General features: G+C 36.1%; 1 protein-coding gene across 22 annotated transcripts in view; it reads left to right on the top strand.

Moving 5' to 3' along the window:
• NR3C1 (nuclear receptor subfamily 3 group C member 1) overlaps nucleotides 1-20,604 on the top strand; it is a 120,076-nt gene extending 99,472 nt beyond the window's left edge. For 17 of the 22 annotated variants that reach the window (XM_060415326.1, XM_012177588.4, XM_042249402.1 and 14 more), the window contains 5 exons: nucleotides 620-898; nucleotides 1,382-1,526; nucleotides 5,280-5,410; nucleotides 15,696-15,853; nucleotides 16,432-20,604. In XM_060415326.1, the coding sequence (XP_060271309.1) occupies nucleotides 620-898; nucleotides 1,382-1,526; nucleotides 5,280-5,410; nucleotides 15,696-15,853; nucleotides 16,432-16,584 (866 nt within the window). In that variant the 3' untranslated portion in view covers nucleotides 16,585-20,604. 22 annotated transcript variants of the gene reach the window in all.
• Nucleotides 20,605-25,128: the final 4,524 nt, after the last annotated feature.

Here is a 25,128-nt window from a genome sequence, read left to right as displayed (position 1 = left end):
AAATGGTTTTCTCTGAATGTCCACAAAGATTTTAAATCCCATATAGTATACATAATATAAAGGTGAAATGGGGATCTTTCCACATGCATGATCTCCTGTTCAGGATCTCCTTACTTATCTTGATAAGAAGGGGACTTTGTGCAAGACAATAAACAGTATCACTCTTCATTATACCCATAATTTAAATTAACCCTAAGCCACCACAGTTACTGGTATTACAAACTTAAATTCTTTCTTTCAGTTGATAGTAATTTGCCTTGTATAACTAATGAAAATTTTTACTTTGGAGTGAAATTGAGAAAGAAATTACTTTAATGGAAGAATATGTAAGTAATATGTTTATATTGTTTTAACATCGTAAGACATTTAATTTTAACTATAATGAAGAAGTAACTGTCTTATTTGTAGAGGAAATTAAATGAATGGGTTCCTCTTGATTCTTTGCTTTCAGGAAAAAGTGTTTTTCTCCTCTTTCATGTCACTTTATCATAACTGCTACATAGAAGATTTCTCCTTTTTCAAATTAGTTTCAGCAACTGAAATACCTCTTGAATAAACTATGCTACCCAGACTTTCCCATTACAGCTGATTTCTGTGTATTTTTTTAATATACCCACAGCTCGAAAAACAAAGAAAAAGATAAAAGGAATTCAGCAGGCCCCTACAGGAGTCTCGCAAGAAACTTCTGAAAATCCTGCTAACAAAACAATAGTTCCTGCAACATTACCACAACTCACGCCCACACTGGTGTCACTGCTGGAAGTCATTGAACCCGAGGTGTTATATGCAGGATATGACAGCTCTGTTCCAGATTCAACTTGGCGGATCATGACCGCACTCAACATGTTAGGTGGGCGGCAGGTGATTGCAGCAGTGAAATGGGCAAAGGCAATACCAGGTAAGATACAAAAGATACCACCACTAAGGTGTAAACCTTAGAATTTTTTACATAAAACACTCTGGCTGTGTATCACCTTGGTCCCATGGCTTCCTGTCATCCCTGCTTAATCAAGGGGTAAAGAGGTATAACTATCAGGAGCATTTTTTTAACTTAAATCCACTGAATGAGTAATGTCTGCCAGGATCCGTGGCTTTCTGTTTTACTTTTTAATATAGCATTTTACTATTTAGTCCATAATTACTCAAATAAGCAAAAGGTGACAAAAACTGGCTACTCTTTTTTCTAACATTGAATACTATTAAAAAAAATTACTGAGAGGTTTGGTCTTACATGTCAAATGACAAAGGAGAACTGTGTCCACTTAACACTTCATTTCTTCGATTAGCATCTTCCAAAACTGTCTTCGACAGTTCCCAGAGAGAGGATCTTCTCTTTGGCAACTAGAGTGCTCCCTCACACCTTTTATTCCTCCTCATTCAGGATTCAGGAACTTACATCTGGATGACCAAATGACTCTGCTGCAGTATTCATGGATGTTCCTCATGGCGTTCGCCCTGGGCTGGAGATCATACAGACAGTCAAGCGCAAATATGCTGTGTTTTGCTCCTGATCTGGTTATTAATGAGTAAGTCACTTGTTAGTCATTGTCCCTGTATTCATATTCCTTCAGGACTGAATCAGTCCTACCAGGTTATCTTGGAACGGGGCAACCTACCAAGTATCTTGAAGCAGAATTTATCAATGCTTAAGGCAGGCCAGAATGTACTACAGAGCAAACTGCATGTGGCACTATTACGTTGCAGGACCTACTAAAGGATATTTTTTAAATAGCATCTCTTGGGGTCAGTAAAGTCTATAGCAAGGGAAAAGGAATCTTACTGTGGCATTGTTTTAATTATATAATCGTATTTCAGAAAGGAAACAGCATAATACAATTCATGTTGATCTTACTTTCAGCAGGGACAATGAACAGATGAGGACAACTAGGATGAAGGGATGACAGATATGGACCCAAAGACAAGAAGCATCTCTTTGCATGGCAAGGCTCACTCAATGTCTATGAGTTGTAAAGAAAATGGGAACAAGATGTTTTTAATTTGGGAGAGAACCAACCCCACTAAGATTTGATAAATCATCTTTCTCTAGTCCTCTAGGTCTATGCCCGTGAACCACTTCAGATACCCATTCCCCTTACCCATTGCACTTGTTTTCTAACCAGCTTTCTGCTGCCCGTGTATCCTCCTTCATGCTAAGCTTTTCTTCTTGACACACAGGTGTCTTCATTGAGCACTCTGCATACTCAGCATGGTTTCTGGCTTTCCAGAATCTGGCCTTATTTTCTCTCTTGTTATTCTCCTTCACATATTCTTTTTCCCCTCAGATGATCTATTCTTCAAACATACCCCTAGCTCATGATAGTCATACCACCAGGTAAAAACCTCTCTGCTGTATATCCCTAGTGTTTATCATGTTCTACCTTTTATTACTACTTTTGCACTCACAGCTTATCTCCTTTATTAGATAGCAAACAGGGAAGTCACACAGTCACATATGCATACCCACTGATCTCGGCAGAAGGAGATCTGTATTCATGTGAAAAAAAGATTTTAAAATTGTGAGCTCCAGGTGCTGTTGACTGTGCTGCTGCTAAGTTGCTTCAGTCGTGTCCAACTCTGTGCGACCCCATAGACGGCAGCCCACCAGGCTCCCCCATCCCTGGGATTCTCCAGGCATGAACACTGGAGTGGGTTGCCATTTCCTTCTCCAATGCATAAAAGTGAAAGTGAAGTTGCTCAGTCGTGTCCGACTCTTAGCAACCCCATAGACTGCAGCCCACCAGGCTCCTCCATCCATAGGATTTTCCAGGCAAGAGTACTGGAGTGGGGTGCCATTGCCTTCTCCACCTATTGACTATGGGGGTCCAAAAAAAAATTAATGAAATCTTCAACCACGTTATAACAGTCTCACTATACTCCATGTGAGTTAATCCATCATTAGTAGTTTCTGTTCAGAATTGGATGCCATATTAAAAACTGTCCAGAGTGGCAAGAAGTTTAGAAATTAACATCAGTTGATGAACAGAAGATGTGTAAAGGAGAAAAGGAATTATGAGGACAGTCTAAAAAGATATCCTGTGAAGAACAAGCAAACATGCTATTTCCGCTGTTGGGTGTACCAAGCACAAAAATGGGGAGAAGGTATAAAAAAAGCATCTATTCGAGCGAGTGTTAAACAGCAGGGCTTGCCTTATGACACAGTAAAGGTCAAATTGTATCTGTTTTAGTAGAGACTGGATGATGCTAGCTCTAGATATTTTAAGAGGCTTAACTGGTGAGTTAAACTTGGTGGTGTATCTCTATCAGTGATACTTACTTTCCAGCACAGTATTCATTTAATCATATTTGAGTACTTACCAAGTGTCAGACACTGTTTTTAAGAGCTTGAGCTATAATACATAAGGCTCTGCTAACATACCAATGAGGAAAACCAAATAAATGACCAAATTTATTTCAGAGAGCCATGACATCATAGTGTGGGATACTATAGAAGACCTCTCTAAATATCTGAGCACTGAATAGTACAAAAGAATAAGCTTATAGGAAAGGTAGGGCATTTCAGGCAGAAGAGATGACTACAGAGGCTGAAAAACAACCTTGGCATATGTGAGGAACTGAGAGAAAGCCAATAAAGGCTTTCTCCGAGTTTAGAGAAGTGGACAGGGACCAAGTCAAGCAGCATCTTAAAAGCCATGAGACAGAGTTTGTTTTAGGAGCATGAAGAAGCCAGCACTGGGAGGAGAGAAGGGTGGTTTCAAACAGAGGAAAACAGATTACAGGGAATCATCAAATACTTACCACACTCCTAGTATGTGCCTGCTACAGTATTAGCAGAGAACAAGACAAACAAGGTTCCCTACCTTTATTGCTTACACTCTAGTTGGGGAGACAAAGATAACCATCAAATAAAATAATCTGAGTTTTTACTAGACAGAGGTCTTTCTCAGATGAGTCACCAGTGGCTTCTTGGAGGAGGTGTAACTGAGTGAGACATGAAGAAAAGACCAGGCTTCATGGTTAGAAGAAACATGACAAGAGGCATGTGAAATATGTACTGTAATCAAACTCTCTGCGTTCTGTTGATTTTCAGCTAATAGGCACTGCCATGTGCTTGACCAGGCCAGATCTCCACACATCCTTTCAGGTGTCTGCTTCAAAGACAGACGTCACCTTGACCATCTATTGCCAAAAAAGGACTGTTCAATCCACTGTGCCATGGCTTAACAAGATTTAAGTTTTTTGATTAAATTTAACTAATTAAAAATATGTAGCTTATATGTAAGCTTAATCACCTTTGAAATCACTAAGTACTTGCTGCCCATTTCAGAATCTGACCATGCTTACTTCAGAAGTTAAAAACATGTTGACAATGTCTATAGTCACTGTCTAAAAAGAAAGTTGAAGTCATTAATTGGGAATAAAAGTGTGAATAGAGTTATGATATGAAACACCAACATATCTTCTTTTATAAAATTAATCTGACTCAGTATTTATTTGGGAGGTCAAATTTAGATTTAAACCATCATAGCGTAACCTGGTATTTCTTACATAAAGTAGGAGTTACAGAAATTTTTTCTCAGTGTTCGACTTTATTTGAGGATGGATGGCTTACAGAAACAATAGTTTTTAAGTGGGCATTCTATTTCCCATTCTTGCCTCCTTATGCCGTTGGGATAATAACCTTTTATTTTTTCTTAAGTCCAAGGTCACTTTTTGTCAAAAAATTAAAAAGCCGATCTTATTTTAAACCATGAAGAGACACAGTTTCAGGCTCTTTGTGTCATTTAAAAAATTAGGAAAATTGAGAGATCTACTTGAAAATTTTAGATGTGAATCATAACTTTTGAGAACCTTAACTGAAAACTCATTTTGTAGTACCTTTAGTTGGAAGAATATTCAGTCACATAACATTGGTCAGAGGCAGATTTTGGGTATCAGAAACCCTAGAGTCAAGTTTTATTTCTGACCCTCTATGTAACTATAAATATTATCACACACAGTTGTCTTTAGAATGCAGTGCTATGGAAAAAATAACTTGATTTTCAACTGGGTAGGATTTAAAACTGTGTTGTCTAACTGCTCATATTCAAATACTACCATAAAAGCTTGATTTAAATGAATGACTGATAATAGGTTCTATAGGAATAAATTCTAAATACTGAAGGAAAGCTTTCCAAAATTCAGATCAGAGGGAATTTGCATTAATTGCAATAGGTAGATGAGTTAATAGAACGCTTTGCAAAATGAAACAGAAAAGTACTTTCTTGTGGAACAAGAATTATTTCTCTTTAACTCAAACACTTGATATTTGTCTTTCACAGGCAGAGAATGGCTTTACCCTGCATGTATGACCAATGTAAACATATGCTATATGTTTCCTCTGAGTTAAGCAGGCTTCAGGTATCTTACGAAGAGTATCTCTGTATGAAAACCTTACTGCTCCTCTCTTCAGGTTGGTAGAACACCTATTCTCTTCTAAAATTGACTTCTAAAATATGTCAAAAACATAAAACGTAGAAGGCTAGAAATAAAGGTTTATTTGTATACAAAGCACTAAATAATTATACCTCTGCTATTTCCTGGTACTTTAGATTTTCATAAATGTAAAATTTTAGAAAGGCTAAGATTAATAAGATAGATAAGTATCATGGAGAAATGGCAGGAAGGAGGAAGTCACTGCTGATCTGGTATATCTATAGCCTTCCTTCCTACAACTTTTTACACTTCCACTACAGAAGACACAGAGAAAGCATGCCAGCTTGAATTTTTCCCTACAACACTGTTCAGTTCTCACTCAGGTGTGTCTGACTCTGTGACCCCATGGACTGCAGCACACTGGGCTTCCCTGTCCATCACCAACTCCCAGAGCTTGCTCAAACTCAGTTACTTAGTCAAAAATTTTAGTTATACAATGACTAATAATACATTGGTAATCCAATGACAATAAGAAATTATGGATGGGACCTAAATTTAAAAGCTGTTGCACAGCAAAGAAAACCATAAACAAAACAACAAGAAAACCCACAGAATGAGAGAAAAAATTTGCAAACGAAGTGAACAAGGGATTAATCTCCAAAGTACACAAACAATTCATGCAGCTCAGTATCAAAAACCAAACAACTAAATCAAAACATAGGCAGCTCTAAACAGACATTGGAAGACTGAACTGAACTGAAACAGACAATTTCTCCAAAGAAGACATATAAATGGCTAAACAGCACATGAAAAGATGCTCAACATCACTGATTATTAAAGAAATGCAAATCAAAAGTACAATGAGGTATCACATCAGTCAGAATGGCCATCAAAATTTAGAAATAATAAATGCTGGAGAGGCTGTGGAGCAAAGGAAACCCTTTTACACTGCTGGCAGGAGTATCAATTGGCACAACCACTATGGAGAACAGAATGTGTTGTGCATGCTGAGCTCCTTCAGTCATGTCCAACTCTGCAGCCCTGTAGACTGCAGCCCTCCAGACTCCTCTGTCCATGGGATTCTCCAGGACAGAATACTGGAGTAGGCTGCCATGCCCTCTTCCAAGGGATCTTCCCAAGGCAGGGACTGAACCTGCATCTCTTACATCTCCTGCATTGACAAGCGAGTTCTTTACCACTAGCACCACCTGGGAAGCCCCAGTATACAGGTTCTTTCAAAACTAAAAATAGAACTACCATATGATCTAGTAATTCCACTTCTGGGCAAATAACCGAATAAAATCACAATTCCAAAAGATACATGCAGCACTCCAGTGTCCACTGCAGCACTGTTTATAATACCCAGCCACCTGGAAGCAACTTAAATGTCCATCCACAGAGAAATGGATAAATAAGATGTGGTAAATATATACAATGAAATATTACTCAGCCATAAAAAAGTAATGAACAAAATAATGCCATCTATAGCAACATGGATGGACCCAGCGTCTGTCATACACAGTAAATCAGAGAAAGACAAATATCACATGATATTGCTTCTATCACCGTGGATGGTGACTGCAGCCATGAAATCATGACAACTGCTCCTTGGCAGGAAAGCTAGACAAACCTAAACAGTGTGTTAAAAAGCAAAGACATATCTTTGCTGACAAAGGCCCATATAGTCAAGGTACGACTGTAAGAGCTGGACCTTAAAGAAGGCAGAGTGCCAGAGAATTGATGCTTTCAATCTGTGGTGCTGGAGAACACTCAAGAGTCCCTTGGACAGCAAGGAGATCAAACCAGTCAATCTTAAAGGAAGTCTACCCTAAATATGCATTGGAAGGACTGATGCTGAAGCACCAATACTTTGGCCACCTGATGTGAAGAGCCAATTCACTGGAAAAGACCCTGATAGTGGGAAAGACTGAAGGCAAAAGGAGAAGGGGGCAACAGAAGATGAGATGGCTGGATGGTACATTACATGTACTGAATGAACTTGGACAAACTCCAGGAGATGGTGAGGGACAGGGAGGCCATGGTGTCAAAAAGAGTGAACTGAACAACAGTAACATTGCTTACATACAAATGAAGTTATTTACAAAACAGAAATAGTCATAGTTGTAGGGGAAAAAACTAAGGTTACCGAAGGGGATGGTATACAGCAGAAACTTGCTATACAGCAGAAACTATGAATATTGTGAGTCAACTATACTCCCAATAAAAATTACTTTAAAAGAAAGAAATTATGAAAGAAAAGGATGACCTACAAAAAGTGAGCTTGAGTACTGTTAAAGAATTGGTTAATGCAGCATTGGAGCTGGACTGTTGGACAGAGGTATTTTACCTAGAAAGGAACAACACTATCTTGAAAGTTTACATAAAGTATCTTGGTATATGAACTTCAGTGAGACTGCTTTTAGCAAGCAAAGGCAAACTAGAAAACTTCTGGAAAATACAACGTTATCTTGTCTATATTAGTAAAAATGTGGCATTTTCAACAACTAATGAAATAGCGTTCCAATTTTTTTAAAGACTTCATTCCATTAGTAACTGTGGTTTCAAAGTGGCTAAATAATCTATGGATGGTGTGCATGACTGTGCTTCATCACTCAGTTGTGTCCAACTCTTTGCTGACCCCTTGGACTGTAACCCGCCAGGCTCCTCTGTCCATGGGGATTCTCCAGGCAAGAATACTGGAGTGAGTTGCCATGCCCTCCTCCAGGGGATCTTCCCAACCCAGGGATCAAACCCAGGTCTCCCACATTACAGGCAGATTCTTTGCTGTCTGACCCACCAGGGAAGCCCCTTACATGACTACATGACTATTTAAGTGTTTCCAAAGCACACATCAACCTTAATGCTTTCATACTATTTTTGTTGTTTAATGTCACGGAACTTAAGGAATATTAGTGATATTCCAAAGTAAGAAAATTTTCTACAACCCATTTTTAAAAAGCTAATTTTTTAAGGTTACCTGTAGCAGTACCCTTGTCAAAGCAGTGAGCTTGATACTGCTGAAGTAAACCGTTAAAGTTCTGATAATGAATCATTTGGGTTGATAATATCCAGGTACAGGTCAATGCCAAGATACTAACCTTTTGGTTAAAAAAAAAAAAAGACTTGGATGAAAATATGTATCTTAAGATATAGTTAGACTGCTACCCTGACAGAACACTAGAAGTGTCCTAACCCTCCATTAAGATATGCTGGACTTAAAAAATTAAACACTACATGCAGGCAGGTACCTAAAGAGATGAGCTGCAGTTGAAGCTAGCTTTCTCTTAGAGGGTAGTTGCCAAGACTGGTAAATTAGTACATTCAATAAATTTAAAGACAAGTACAATTGGGAGAAAAAAAAAAGATGGATCTAAAGGCAGATTAGACATATCTGTAGAGACATTTAAACTGAAATATGCATCTAAAGAAGTTAGCCAGAGTACATTTTTAATGTGCATTTGTGTATATGTATGAACAAAGTTAAGAGGCATGACTGAGAGAGAAGGTCTAAAACAGTACTTCACAACTCTTCACGTCATAATAACATAAAAAAATAGCATTCATTCATAGCACAATGATGTAAATGAATAAAGCTTCCTGCAACTAGTGGTGACCAGCATAGCAGATCATTAACAACACATTAGTAACCCATTCATATGGTCTTCTTATAATCAAAGATCAAGATGAAAGCTGAAAAGATACTATACAAAGAGATAATGGCTGGAAACTTTCCAGAACAGCAGCAATTGAAGAAAGTGAAATAATTTTTTTCAAAAAGCTAAGAGGGGAGAAAAACTGAAAAAAGAGAGTGGATTTCCAGTTTAAACTCTCACAATTAAACAACTTGGCAGCTATTGCTCCCATCCTCACAAATAAGAAAAAGCTAGGCAAATTGACAATAACTTTTTTAAAGATCCATCTGAGAAGTAAGGTCACAGGCCAAACCACTAACATCAAAATCTGGAGAAACAGGCAAATACAGAGGACCACAGCCAAGATCAGTTTCCTGGAAACAGAAGCTACTGGACCCACTAACGCAGAAACACTTATGGTATCTGATGAATTTCTGAAGACCAAGTAAGGAATAGCTGGAGTGTTAAGAACCCTGATATCAGGGCTTCTCTGATAGTTCAGTTGGTAAAGAATCCACCTGCAATGCCGAAGACCCTGGTTCGATTCCTGGGTCATGAAGATCTGCTAGAGAAGGGATAGGCTACCCACTCCAGTTTTCTTGGGCTTCCCTTGTGGCTCAACTGGTAAAAAATCCACCCACAATGCAGGAGGCCTGGATTCAGTCCCTGGGTTGGGAAGATCCCCTGAAAGAGGGAAGATCCCCTGGAAAAGGGAACAGCTACCCACTCCAGTATTCTGGCCTGGAGAATTCCATGGACTGTATAGCCCATGGGGTCACAAAGAGTCGGACATGACTGAGCGACTTTCACTTCACTTTATAAGAACTCTGGAGACCTAGTCTTCAGGGGTTTCCCCCCACAGTTCTCTGGGGCTTACCATGAGAAACCCCACCAAATTCTAATGATGAAGATCAGAGAAGATCCCCTTTCTATCCTAGGGGAAAGGGTAAATAGATAATTCCAGTCCCCTTTACCTTCCTGTCTCAGGTAAGAGAGATAGTAAAAGGAAGAGAAGAAATATTTGAAGCAATAAAGGCTGATAACTTTCCAAAATTAATGACAGACACCAAAACACATCCAGGAAGCTCAGAAAATATCCAGAAAGATAGATAAATACCAAAAAAGCTGCACCTAGGCATACTGTACTCAAACTACAGAAAACTAAAGACAATAAAGGAAAAGGCCAGAGGGGAAAACAGCTTACCATTCCTTATAAAGGAAGGATATAAATTACATTAGAATTCTCATTAGAAATCATGCAAGCAGGAAGGTAGTAGAGTGAACTATTTACCATTAAAAGAAAAAGATCACCCATGATAGATTCAACATCCACTGATGATGATTTAATGTACCTACAGTACCTATAAAAATAGTACAGTGTTATTTGAAAGAAGATGTAGATTAGCTGTAAATGTATATTTCAAATTCTAGGGCAGCCACTAAAACAACTTTTAAAGGAAGTCATAATTGATACACCAAGAGGAAACAGAATCACATGAATACTCAGTAAAGACTAGAAAAGGCAGAAAAAGGAAATAAGAAAAATGAATAGATAAGTTACAAACATGGTAGAGATTAATGTAGATATCTCGAACGATCACTTTAAATTTGAAAGGCCTAATATACAGTCTTTTTTTTTTTTTAATGAAGGTCAAAAGAGAATTTGCCACTACAGATCCTCAGTAAAGTAATATTAAAGGATATACTTAGGCTAAGGGAAAGTAGTATCTTGAAGATGGAAAACAGAATCAAGTGGTAAATATTTAGATACATTTAAACTTAACTGTAAAATGACAGTAATAATGTCTTTGGGAAGTTATAAAATAGAACTAAAGTATACAATAATTACATATAGGCAAAGAAGAAAAAAGGAGCCTTTGAAAAGTTAAAGATGAGTGTTTAAATTTCTTAAAGAGTATACAAAGTACATTATCAAACCATGAGGGCTTCGGGGGAGAACATGGTAAGAAAAAACAATCCAAAAGAATAAAAGAAATGAGAGGAAGCTGAGGGCAGAGGGGAAGCATAAACAAAGGCATGATAGGAGGAAGTAACAAATACACTGATTGTACAAATAAGTTCAAATATATCAGCCATTTCATTAAATATACATGGACTAAATGCTCCAAGATAAAAACATAAAGAAAGTGCAAGACTAGTTTAAGAAAACAATCCAATTCTGCTATTTATATAAGATATGTATCTAACTAAAGATGTTGAGTAGCTAAAGTAAAAAGATATACTACGCATAGTGTAGTATATGGCATACTACATGCCATGTAGTACAGGGTATTCGTGGCATACTTTCTGTAAAAGGCCAGATGGTAAATAATTTCAGCTTCGCATACAATCTCTGTCAGAGGTACTCAATTCTGCCCCTTGTGACATGAACATGATCATTAACAATGCTTAAAGAGTACAGGCATGGCTGTGTTCCAATGATACTTTATTTACAAAAACAGGCTACAGAGAGGAAGGGGCCATTGCTGACCACTGTTTTACCCAAAAGCAATCTGAAGCAGCTTTATTACTATACAAATAAACACTAAGGCCCCCCAAAACAGTTCTATATTTAAAGATTTCACTACATAAAGCATTCTACTCACCAGAAAAATACTTCTGAATATATGGCCCAAATGACATAAAGCAAAAATCCCAAGGAATGTTTGTGGTAACTTGGGATGGATAAAAGTCTTCTAAATATAAATACTGAATAGGTTTCTCAGATTTTTACAATGAGGAAAACCAGCACAGAAAAAAAAGTTTTAAATAAGAAATCATTATTTTAAAAATCAGCAATAACTAGATTACCTGTAACACAATCAAGTGTAAAAATTAACCCACTCTGAACATGGGTCTTAACACTCCTGATTAAGTGGCCTTCATTTGCACACTAATACTGATATCCTAGAAGTGTCAAGTTTGCTTTATGAAATCAAAATATTTTCATATGTAGTTTTTGGTCTAATCCTAATCAAAATCCAATAAGAGTGATATATTACACTAACCAAATGAAGGATAAAAATCTAAGTGCAGAAAAAGCATTTGACAAAATTCAACATCCATTTATGATAGAAAATATTAATAAACCAGGTATAGTACCTGACCATAATAAAGGCCATATATGACAAGCCCACAGCTAACGTCATTACTCTATGGTGAAAAGCTGAAAGCTCTTCCTCTGAAATAAGGAATGAGGCAAAGATGCCCACTCTAGCCACTTCTAGTCAGCCTAGTTCTGGAAATTCTAGCCAGGCCAATTAAGTAAGAAAAAGAAAGAAAAGGCATCCAAATCAAAAAGGAAGAAGTAAAAATTCCAACTGGGGTCAGCACATCCTGAGTGTTCTAATTATTACTGCCTGTTAAACTGGAAGTAAAACCATTAGGAAAAAAATATTTTTAAGAAGTTAAATTATATTTGCAAATGATCTGATTTTATATAGAGAAACCCTAAACATGACATAAAAAAATACTGTTCAAACTAGTAAATTCAATAAAGTTTCAGGATACAAATTCAATTTACAAAAATCTGTTGAGTTTCAATACAGTCAAAACAAACTAGCAGTAAGGGAAAAGGGAAATTAAGGAAACAGTTCCGTTTACAACTGCATCAAAAAGAATTTAAAAACCTAGGAAAAAATTTAACCAGAGAGGCAAAAGACTTGCACAATGAAAACTGTAAGACACTGATGAACAAAACTGAAGAAAACAAAATATAAACGGACAGTCCATGCCTATGGATTAGAAGAATTAATAGTGTCAAAATGTCCTTACTATTCAAAGTAATCAACAGACACAGTACAATCTCTATAAAATTCCTATGGCATGTGTCACAGAAACAGAATAAATAATCCTAAAATTTGTATGGAAGCATAGAAAATCCAGAACAGCCAAAGCAAACTTGAGAAAGAACAAAGCTGGACTTAACGCCTTGGTTTCAAACTATATTACAAAGCTGTAGTCATCCAAACAGTATTGTACTGGCACAAGACCATTCACACAGATTAATGGAACACAATTGAGAGCCAGGAAGTAACCCCACAATATATGTATTATCAATGAATTAACGACAAAGGAGCTAACAGTATACAATGAGAAAAGGGCAGTCTTTTCAATAAAGATGTTGGGAAAACTATATCCAAGAGAATGAAACTGGATTACCATCTCACACCATACACAAAAGTTAACTCAAAATGGATCATATGGACTTGAACATATGTTCTGAAATCATAAAAGTCCCAGAAGAAAATACAGGCAGTAAGCTCCTTGATGTCAGTCTTGAGGTTGATTTTTTGGCTCAGACATCAAAAGCAAAGGCAACAAAAGTAAACAAATGAGACCACATCAAACTAGATAGCTACACAGCAGAGGGAACCATAAACAAAATGAAGAGGTAGTCTGCCAAATGAGAGGAAGTATTTGCAAATCATATATCTGATAAGGGGTTAATAACTGCAAATAAAAGAATTCATACGACTCAACAGCAAAAGAACTAATATCCGGATTGTTTGAATGGGCTTAGAACCTGAACAAGTATCTCACAAAGACATACAAATAATAATATGTATATAAGAAGGTGCTTTACATCATCTGGGAAATGCATGCAAATCAAAAGCACAATGAAATACCACCTTAACAGCAATCAGGATGACTGATAGAAAAACATCCAAAGACAAAAAGTATTGGCAAAGGTGTGGAGAAAAAGGAAACCTTTGTGCACTCTTTAGGGAATTTAAATTGGTACAGCCACTACAGAAAACAGTATGGAGGTTCTTCAGTAGATTAAAAATAGAATTACTGTATGACCCAGCAATTTCACTTTGGGGGATTTAACCGTAGAAAACAAAGAAATTAACTGGAAAAGGTATGTGCACCCTCACGTTCACTGCAAAATAATCTATAATAGCCAAGATATGAAAACAACCTAAATGTATACTGATGGGTGATTCCATGAGATATTATTCAACCATAAGAAAAAAATGAAACTTCACCATTTGCAACAACATGGATGGACCTTGAGGACATTGTGCTAAGTGAAATCAGTCAAAGAAGAGAAATACCACATACATCTTGTACATATAATCTAAAAACAAAAGCCCATGGATACAGAGTACAAATTAACAAGTACCAGAGGTGTGTGTGTTTGGGGGTGGAGGGTGTTGGGGGATGAGAGAAATGAGTGAAGGGTTTAGAGAGTACAAACTTCCAGTCGTGGAGATGTAATGGTGTCTATAGTTAATAATATGATATTGTATATCTGAAAACTGCTAACAGTAAATTTTAAAATTTTCATCACAAGAAATAAAGTTTTTTAACAATTTATAGTGATGGATGTCACCTAGACTTGCTGTGGTGATCATTCTGCAGTATATACAAATACTGAGTCATCATGCTGTACACTTGAAACTAATACAATGTTACACGCTAATTATATCTAAATTTAAAAATATATATATTTTTTAATTCACTGAGAAAGAAAGGAGTAGGAAACGGGCTCAGGGAGGTTATACTGAAGTCCACCTGGCAAGTAAGAATTAAAAAGACTTATCCTAAACACACTGCTTTTCCTCTGTTCTAGCATTTTCTAAGATGTCAGTAGAAATGAAGTTTACATTTGGAAAAGGATTTGTTCCCGCTCCCTGGAGAGTGGGCTTCCCTGGTAGCTCAGACAGTAAAGAATCTGCCTGCAATGTGGGAGACCCAGGTTTAATCTCTGGGTGGGGAAGATCCCCTGAAGAAGGGAATGGCAACCCACTCCATTACTCTTGCCTGGAGAATTCCATGGACAGAGGAACCTGACAGGCCCCAGTCCATGGGATCCCTGGAGAGTGCATAATTATAGCTCTAAGAAGTCCTGAAATCCAAAACTCTGCCTAACTTGGTATTGAAACATCTACTTTTGCTAAATTCTGATCATCAAATCCTTTTCCCCCTAATCATTATTTACACAGAACCAGAGTTCCTTGGAGCACACTTTAAGAAATGTGGTATCCACAAGTCATAATCTCTGCAAGACCAAGTGAAACTATGATTAATCTTAATCCTCTGTTCACAGTCCTTCTTCCTAGTATTGCTTCCTGAAGAGTACTCTGAAAAATTGATTTTACACTAATTTTATGATCCATGACATATTTTCTGTATTTCTATACATAAGGAAAGGCAGAAATTTGCTCCCCAGTAAAGCATACATAGAAACCACATAAAAAATCAAGTTTGTTTTTAGACTGGAATCATATCAACTCAGTATGTTAACACATTAATAAAATATACTGCATGCTAGTTTTAAGGTCCTAATTGGTTTTATCACAGATATTCCAAGATATAACTGGTGGAATAAACACTTGTTGAAGCCATCTATGTCTTTACTAGAATTAAACTCAAGGGCAGAATGACAATCAGTGTATTGTTTGGTCTTCACACTAGCTTTGTGAACTAAGGAGGAAGGTGTTTACTAGATCCATTTACAGATGAGAAACAACATGATAAACCCAAAGTTAACATCCTCCAATTTTCTTTATCCCATATTCTCATGTGGCTGTAGTTTCATAATCCTTCAAAATGCTTATATTTTAAGAGTGCATTAAATACAGTGTAAAACATGAAATGATCTATTACTGATAAATGTCCTACTTGTATATATGAAAAGTTATCACAAGAAAATTCTTTAATTGATTACAATTAACCTTTTAGTTCCTAAGGAAGGCTTGAAGAGTCAAGAACTATTTGATGAAATTAGAATGACCTACATCAAAGAGCTAGGAAAAGCCATTGTCAAGAGGGAAGGAAACTCCAGTCAGAACTGGCAGCGGTTTTATCAACTGACAAAACTCTTGGACTCCATGCATGATGTAAGTGTCAAACAAAAAATCCAAGTATCAAAAGAATTTCCTGAGACAAAGTATGTCCTGATTAGTGTATATAATTACATACCAATAGTTTTAGGGTCCCCCCATTCATTGATTTTGGTCATGGTTTGATTTCAGGCTGTGAAGTTCAGTTTGGCACACAATTCTCCTAAAGTCAATTATGAAATACCATTTCTAGTCATATGCATCTAACATCAAGATACTAGTACAGAATGTAATGGCACTTTTTTTTAAAAGGTAGAATTCCCTATTTCTTTATGAATTTATCCAATAAGTTTGAATGTGTCCTTCATATACTATGGTATCACAATTCATCATGAAACACTTAATTCCATATAATTCTGTATACAATTTAAGAAATTCAAATGTATTTGGTAACTGAGTGCTCATTTTAAGTAAACTTCTTTCTTACCCGGGCAATTCCAGCAGATTGGTATATTCCAGGTCAGAAATTTAAAAAAAAAAAAAAAAAAAAAAAAGGAGGGGGAGGCCAAAACAACCATGAGATGTCTCTACCGCTAAGTTCTTAAGACTGATCATCACTATATCTTCTCTTGCAGGTGGTTGAAAATCTTCTTAACTATTGCTTCCAAACATTTTTGGATAAGACTATGAGTATTGAATTCCCAGAGATGTTAGCTGAAATCATCACCAATCAGATACCAAAATATTCAAGTGGAAATATCAAAAAACTTCTGTTTCATCAAAAGTGACTGCCTTAATAAGAAAGGTTGCCTTAAAGAAAGTTGAATTTATAGCTTTTATTGTACAAACTATCAATCTGTCCTGTAGCAGTTTTATTTTTTTGTTTTTGTCTGGATTTTGTTTTTGTTTTGAATATGCACTACATGTGGTTTAAAGAGGGCCAAGACTTGGCAACAGAAACAATTGAGCTATCACTTTTCAGTGATGGGCAAAGTAGAAAGTGAGAGTTGGTGGATCCCAGAAATTAGAGCCAATAATGTGGGTGTATAAGCTCCACTTTCAGAGAAGGATGGCACCTAAACCACCAGTGCCCGAAGTCTGTGTGATAAAATTTCTGCTCATACTTTTCACAGTTGGCTGGAAAAAATTTTTTAGACTTTTTGTTGATATATTTTCCCCTGTATAGTTAGGATAGCATTTTTTTGATTTATGCATGGAAACCTGAAACAAAGTTTACAAGTGTATATCAGAAAAGGGAAGTTGTGCCTTTTATAGCTATTACTGTCTGGTTTTAACAATTTCCTTTATATTCAGTGAACTACGCTTGCTCATTTTTTCTTACATAATTTTTGTATTCAAGTTATTGTACAGCTGTTTAAGATGGGCAGCTAGTTCATAGCTTTCCTAATCAAACTCTAAACATTAATCTTCTGTGTGAAAATGGGTCGGTGCTTCTAACCTGATGGCAGTTAGCTATCAGAAGACCACAAAAATTGACTCAAATCTCCAGTTTTCTTGTCAAAAAAGCTCATATTTTGTATATATTTGCTTCAGTGGAGAATTATATAGATTGTGCAAATTAACCATCCTAACTGGTGTAGAGCACCTAGTCCAGTAACCTGCTGGGTAAACCGTGGATTGCGAAAGACTAATTAAAAAAAACACTACCAAGAGGCCCTGTTTGTACCTAACGCCCTACCTATCTCTGCAATGGTTAGATGGGAAGAAAGTTGGTAAACTGTCTTTCAGGACCTTTTGCTGTAGTTTGTAAAACTTCCTAAAAGTTATAATTCCAGATAACCAGCTGAAACACAGTTGAGTGTTTTCAACCAGTCCAAGTAATTCCTCCCACTAAACTTTACCCCCTCCCCAAAATCTCTAATATGGCAATTCCTCCCACTAAACTTTACCCCCTCCCAAAAATCTCTAATATGGCAAAAGTGGCTAGACACCCATTTTCACATTCCCATTTGTCACCAATTGGTCTTTCTTTCCTGGGGATACAGGAAAGCTCAGCTACTGATTTTTCTGATTTAGAATTGTATGTCAGACTTCATGTTCATAAAACTATACATCCCTCACAGCCTTATGTGTGCCATAGAGTTTAATCAAAGTCATGTGAATTTCTCCTTTTCACTGTTGAGAATTATCATTTTAAACAAGATAGAAGCTGTAGTAGCCCTTTCTGTGTACACCTTACCAACTTTCTGTAAACTCAAAACTTACATTTACTAAGCCACAAGAAATCTGATTTCTATTCAAGGTGGCCAAATTATTTGTGTAATAGAAAATGGAAAATCTAATATTAAAAATATGAAACTTCTAATATATTTTTGTATTTAGTTATAGTTTCAGATATATATCATATTGGTATTCACTAATCTGGGAAGGGAAGGGCTACTGCAGCTTTACATGCAATTTATTAAAATGATTGTAAAATAGCTTGTATAGTGTAAAATAAGAATGATTTTTAGATGAGATTGTTTTATCATGACATGTTATATATTTTTTGTAGGGGTCAAAGAAGTGCTGATGGATAACCTATACGGTTTATAATGTGTACAAGCATTCATGCAGACAGCAATGGTCTCAGAAACCAAACAGGTCTGCTCTAGAGGGAGAGGGAAATGGAGACTGGCCCTGTGCACCGTGAAGGTTATTGAGGCTCCGTCCCATTCAGATCAGAGAGGAAGTAATCCTCTGCCTCCCAGAATGACCACCCTTCTCATTCCAACAGTGCGTCTGTCTGCACAGGTTTAGTTCACTAAATCTCCCCTTGCGCTAAAGCGTGTTAACAGGACAGAAAGGTGGTGTTTACAGGCACCATCACATACAGCCTCCCCAATAGTTTAACAGTTTGGCAATAATACGCATTGAGGTACCAGCAATATGTAAATAGCGCAGAATCTCATAGGCTGCCAATAATACACTAATTCCTTTCTATCCTATAAGAATTCATTTCCTAATAAAATGAGGACATGTTTATGTTTTCTTTGAATGCTTTTTGAATGTTGTTATTTTTCAGTATTTTGGAGAAATTATTTAATAAGAATGTAATCATTTGCTTTTTGAATGCTCTCTAAAAAGGGAATACTCCTTTTGTAATTCTTTAAATTGATCTCAAAGTATTTTAAAATGATTTGTATCCCAGCTGGATGTGAAATTTTTGGTGCCTAAGAAATATTGCTTGAATATTATCAGTGATAGTGTTTTCAAAAAATAAGTTCTGAAAGATAAATTATTAATCATTTATAGAGTATTATCTGATTAAAATCAGAAGGTGTACCACACATTAATCTTAATTTTAGCCCCAACCACCTTGGCTCCTAAAAAATCGAGCTCAGTGAATAAAGACAAGTGCACTTTGTTGTTAAAAAGAAAATGGACTGACATTCATGAAGCTATAGGAAGCTGTACGTTAAATGGAAAAAGAAGCTGTGACCTTTTAGAAAAATGTAGGAAAGAAGAAATTTACCTTAATTGTGTGTGAGTGTAATTATGGGCTTAAGTGAAGAAAACTATGGTGCTGTCTGAAAGGAGCTTCATTTTCTATATATTTGGTATGCTGCCATCCCAAACTATAAAAGTGTATAGTAATTTTAGTGATAGGTGACATGCGTAGATGAGTCACAACAAATCCTGAAAAGTATTTTTAATTACTGGTGGAAAAAGGGACCCTCTCTGTGTTTTCAGGCCTTGCTATAGGATACAAGACAAGTATCTGGGGGGATATACACCCAACTGTCGAAAACTATGTGAGGGGAACCTAAACGTGCACCTGCCTTCTCCTGGAAAGAAGACGACACAGCAAAAGGAAAGCACACACGACTAGTGTCTGTGCAGAACTTAGGGTTTAGCATAGGATGAGCTCTGATACACATATTAAGGAAAGCCAGGCTCACTTCAGAACTGAGGAATGGGAGAATGAGCAACTCCATCTACCTATACAACCAATTATCACTGTATTATCATTTTAGTTCTCTGTTAAATATCCTAAAACTACATCACCATGGAATGGACAATATTATTGTACTTACTATACTTTGATCTGTCAAAAGTTAAGAACTGTGACAGCCCTCAGTAAGATTTCGATCTTGGTAGATCACTGAAAAGACTGCAGCTGTATATGAATGTGTTTTTCTGTGCCTGGTTTGAGAATTAGAAGAGAAACTAAGAGTGTAAGGAGGACATGTTAACCACTTGGAATGGAAGTTTATCATTTTCCAGACTATGGTCAGTCAGCCTGGTCCACCAAGGGATTAGTGACCAGGTTTTTGGGAAAGGATTAGCTTCTCTCTAGCAAATGCCTGAAAGAAGGATTTTATTTTCTGATGAAAGGCTGTATGAAAATACCCTCCTCAAATAACTTGCTTAACTACATATAGATTCAAGTGTGTCAATATTCTATTTTGTATATTAAACAAATGCTATATAATGGGGACAAATCTATATTATACTGTGTATGGCATTATTAAGAAGCTTTTTCATTATTTTTTATCACAGTAATTTTAAAATGTGTAAAAATTAAAACCAGTGACTCCTGTTTAAAAAATAAAAGTTGTAGTTTTTTATTCATGCTGAATAATAATATGTAGTTTAAAAAAAAGTGTCTTTTTACCTACGCAGTGAAATGTCAGACTGTAAAATCTTGTGTGGAAATGTTTAACTTTTATTTTTTCATTTAAATTTGCTGTTCTGGTATTACCAAACCACACATTTGTACTGAATTGGCAGTAAATGTTAGTTAGCCATTTACAGCAATGCCAAATATGGAGAAACATCATAATAAAAAAAAATCTGCTTTTTCATTATATGACTCCAACATGCTTTTGTAGAACTCATGCAGTTTCACTTTTCCTCCTGCTTTTCTTCCCTCTTCTATTGAATGTAGAGTTACCACCTCAGGGAGCTTACACTGCTAAAGAGGACATTTAAATGTCAGTGTGGCAGGTTTACATACTAATACAGCATAAATTCAAAATGAGCTTAACTCTGGCACCAAAGACCCAAAAACTGTCCCATCTGTGCCTCAAATGGTCATGTGCCAACTACTGCAAAGGGTACTAAGGGAAGGAAGAACTCATTCAGGCCTTTTCCAATGAAAATGCTATTTTATGTAAACTGATTAGCTCATCAAGATTCTTACCTTACTTAAATTAACATCAATTCTCCAAAAAAGGACGTAAACATTCAGTAAATACAGCAATATTGCATATTATAGACAATAAAGGCAAAGGGGGTAAAACGGTAAACCAGTTATTCTATACAATTAATTTACATCGTATTTCCAAAAGCATGTGTCCAATCATATCCATAAACTGGATGATCTAACAAACTTTCCTATAAATACTCTTCTCTCCACATGTAACCTCCATCCCTAAGGAAAAGGCATTACAATTTTAAAACCAAGTCCATCTTACCTGTCATATGTATACTATTTGCTGTGTACCCACTATATGATAAATACTGAAGTTCAAATATGAACCAGAAAATTACTATTCCTACCTTCAGTCATTTGCAAAAGTATGTAAGAAGTTTCCCTTCCCAGTGTCTTACTAGTATGTGTACATATTATTGCTTTACTATTCAAGTATTAGCCTTACATTTGTAGAACACTTTCACATATAGCAGTTAATCCTCACCTACCCAACAAGCAAATGAAATAAAAACAAATGCTAAGGAACATAACTCCATTTCATAAAAAGGGAACAAGCTCAGAGTTTAAACACCTGATTCATAGCTGCTAACCCATTTTATTGAAATCTGAATGAAAAATCTTTGTAATGAGGCTATTTACCACATCAGAGAATATGGCTCTAGTCTACAAATTCCCAGGGAACTGGGGTTGCTTTTCTATTTTTAAATACATGTTTTACTGAACACTTACTTTACGCCAGGCATCATGTTTCAATGTATTACTTCATTTAAACTTAGAAACTCTATAAAGTGCTACTATAAACCTTATATAAACTCACTGTATTTATATGAGACAACTGTGGCTTAAACAACTAACTTACCTAGGTTACAAAGCCTGCAAGTGGTTAAGCAGGGCTTTTTAGGTCTGTTTTTTGTTTGTTTGTTTTTAAATACTGGGCATCTGGCTCCAGAGTCCATGTTCTTAAACATTACTGAGAAATTATTAATATGAAGCTCCTAACTAGATTAAATGAGCCAATGTTGACCATTCTATGTCAAGCCTTTGACCTAATCTCATTTAACCTAATCATTTTAATTTAACCATAGCTATTTTGACTTACACATTTAACAATGATAATTCCTTCTCTTAAAAACATGTTCTACCATGTGTCCAATACCGTTTGTTCTGTCAAATATACTGTACAAGGAACCTGTCTCACTTAACACCCACAGGAAAATTAACACATTTCTTCAAGCTATGTAGAGAATATAGGCTACACTCAAACAGAGGAAGAGAGTCATTTATAAATGAACACTGATGTAAGTCAAAGTTTATTATTAGTTTGGCAAGTAAAAGTAAGAGCCTGAATTTTGAGTGCATTTTTTCTTAGACCTTCAGCTAATTTCTATTAACTGGCAGTACATGGTTCTTAACAGCATTAGTAACTTTATAGCATTTGCTTTAGTGCAGAGAATCCAGTCTTCTTTTCTTATGTCAGGCTTCCATTGCCCAGTTAGAATGAAACCATACTTTGGTAGGGAAACATTTTTTACTTTATTTGGTCACAGACAAGCTAACATCAGAACAAAACAGTTCATACAGAATACATCAGACACCCAAAAAACTTTCCTCATTCTATCCAACCCACTTGAATAAAAGACAGTTTATATTATTCATCTTTATACCCTCTCCATAAATCAATAGAATAATATGTATACACTAAATAAGCCATAGTTTTTATTACTGTTAATGTGGCATTGTCTTAGAAAGTACTGTCTTTGAGTATACATGGAGTTATGCTGGAAATAAAAATCTAGATCATCCAAAACCATCAGGATTGTTTGCTAGCATTGCAAAGAATAGAGATAAAAGTAACTCTTTCCGAGTGGGTGTAACAGGAGATATAGTGCACATAAAAACCAAACAAGGGATCACAGAACATGAAGTTATGTCATAAATACCTGTTGATCAGTTGCCCGACCCACTGTGTGGCAGGCATGCTAGAGGAGCCAATTCAAAGACCAACCACTAAGCCAATACTAAAAACTTCAACATGATTATGTTCCTGCCTTCAAGGAATCAAAGATGAGACATGTGGTTCAACAATTCCACTGCTATGTATCTATTCAAAAGGAATAAAAACATGGGTATACAATGACTTGCATGCAGATACTCACAGCACCATTTTTCATAATAGACAAAAAACAAAAAACTCAAATGTCCAACAACATAAATACGTAACAAATAAAACATCAACAAATGAATCAACACATAAACAAAATGTGGCATAGCTATATTTCAGTTCTTATGTATAGCCAGCCATACAATAGAAAAGAATTGTAAGCAAAGCAGAGCAGAATATCACACAACAATAAAAGAGAGAGTGGTGCATGCTATAATATGAATGAACCTCAAGCTAAAGAATTCACACAAAGAGACCGCATATTACTTGATTTCATGTATATAAGATGTCCAGAAAAGGCAAAGCTATAGTCAAAAGGCAGGTCAATGGTTTCCTATGACTGGGGGCGGCATCAGGGCTCAAGTGAAAATAGTATGAGGGAACTTTATGGGAAGATGGAAATGTTTTAAAATTGGATTATAATGATAGCTACACAACTCAGAAATTTTAATAAAAATCATTAAGATTTACACTTAAAGTTTTATGGTATGTAGCTTATATATATTTATACACACACACACACTACATCTAAGAGTGGATGTAAGCAAATGTGTAACTTTTGTTCACTGTATCAGCACCTGGTACAAAGTACTTTGAATACAAAAGGCAGGTGCAGCTGATTTTCAGGAAAGCCTATAAGAAGGTGTCTTCCTTTCACGATACTATACACAGACAACCCTAAAGATACTGTTAGAAAATTACTAGAGCTAATCAGTGAATTTAGCAAAGTCGCACAACACAAAATCAATACACAGAAATCACTTGTATTCCTATAAACAATGAAAAATCAAAAAGAAGGTATCAATCCCAGTCACCATTGCAACAAAAAAGAATAAAATAGGAATAAATCTACCTAAGATGACAAAAGAGCTGCATACAGAAAACTAAGACACTGATGAAAGAATTCAAAGCTGACAGATGGACAGATACTGCATGTTCTTAGATTGGAAGAATCAATATTATTAAAATAACTATATGACCAAATGTAATCTACAGATTCAGTGTGATCCCTATCAAATTACCAATGGCATTTTTCAACAAAACTAGAACAAAAATTTCACAATTCACATGGAATAAAAAGACCCTGAATACCCAAACCAATCTTGAGAAAGAAGAACAGAGCTGCAGGAATCAACTTTCCTGACATCAGGCTATACTACAAAGCTACAGTCATCAAGACAGTATGGTACTAGCACAAAAACAGAAATATGGAACAAGACAGCCCAGAGATAAATCCACGTGCCTATGGTACCTTATTTTTGACAAAGGAGGCAAGAATATGCAATGGGGCAAAGACAGCCTCTGGGAAAATTGGAAAGTTACCTGTAAAAGAATGGAATTAGAACACTTCCTAACACCATACACAAAGATAAACTCAAAATGGATTAAAAACTGAAATGTAAGACCAGAAGCTATAAAATTATTAGAGGAAAACAAATAAATAAATCTAAGAAAATCCAAAAGAAAAGGGGAATTTTATTTTTAATGCTATCCCCCAAAAACATACGGAAAAAGTCAAGGTGAATCAAATGAAGAGTGATGTGATGAACACAAGAACTGCATATAAATTTCCAACCTCACATATTCTAATTTTAAAAAGTCAAGCTGTTCTATCACTGGCCTGCATTTTCATTTTCCTGTATATTCCCAACTATCAGACCTTGGCAAAGGTTACTCAGAGGCACTCAACATTCTTACAGAAAGAGCCTTCAACTTCCAATCATTCTCTCAAAACATGAGAACAGTGCCAGTGCAGTAAGATCAAACGAGAAGTGGGAAGTTATAGGTCTTATCTAAGTTTTCTGTGCAGATTTTTTTCCTGGTCAATAAGAAGTCTGAAAAAGAGGACCAGCCTGTTTACCTCACCTGGACACTTTCCCAGGGCTATCACTATAACGATGAATATAAATATGAATTAAATTTCATTAAATGTCATTAATGAACAGGAGGACAATTTGAGCTAAAAATCAAAATTGTAAACTTTTATATAGTCAAGAGATGAAAACATGTCTA

Source organism: Ovis aries, chromosome 5 (assembly GCF_016772045.2).
Source record: "Ovis aries strain OAR_USU_Benz2616 breed Rambouillet chromosome 5, ARS-UI_Ramb_v3.0, whole genome shotgun sequence".
In the NCBI taxonomy this organism is placed as follows: domain Eukaryota; kingdom Metazoa; phylum Chordata; class Mammalia; order Artiodactyla; family Bovidae; genus Ovis; species Ovis aries.
This window is presented reverse-complemented; position numbering and strand designations above follow the sequence as displayed.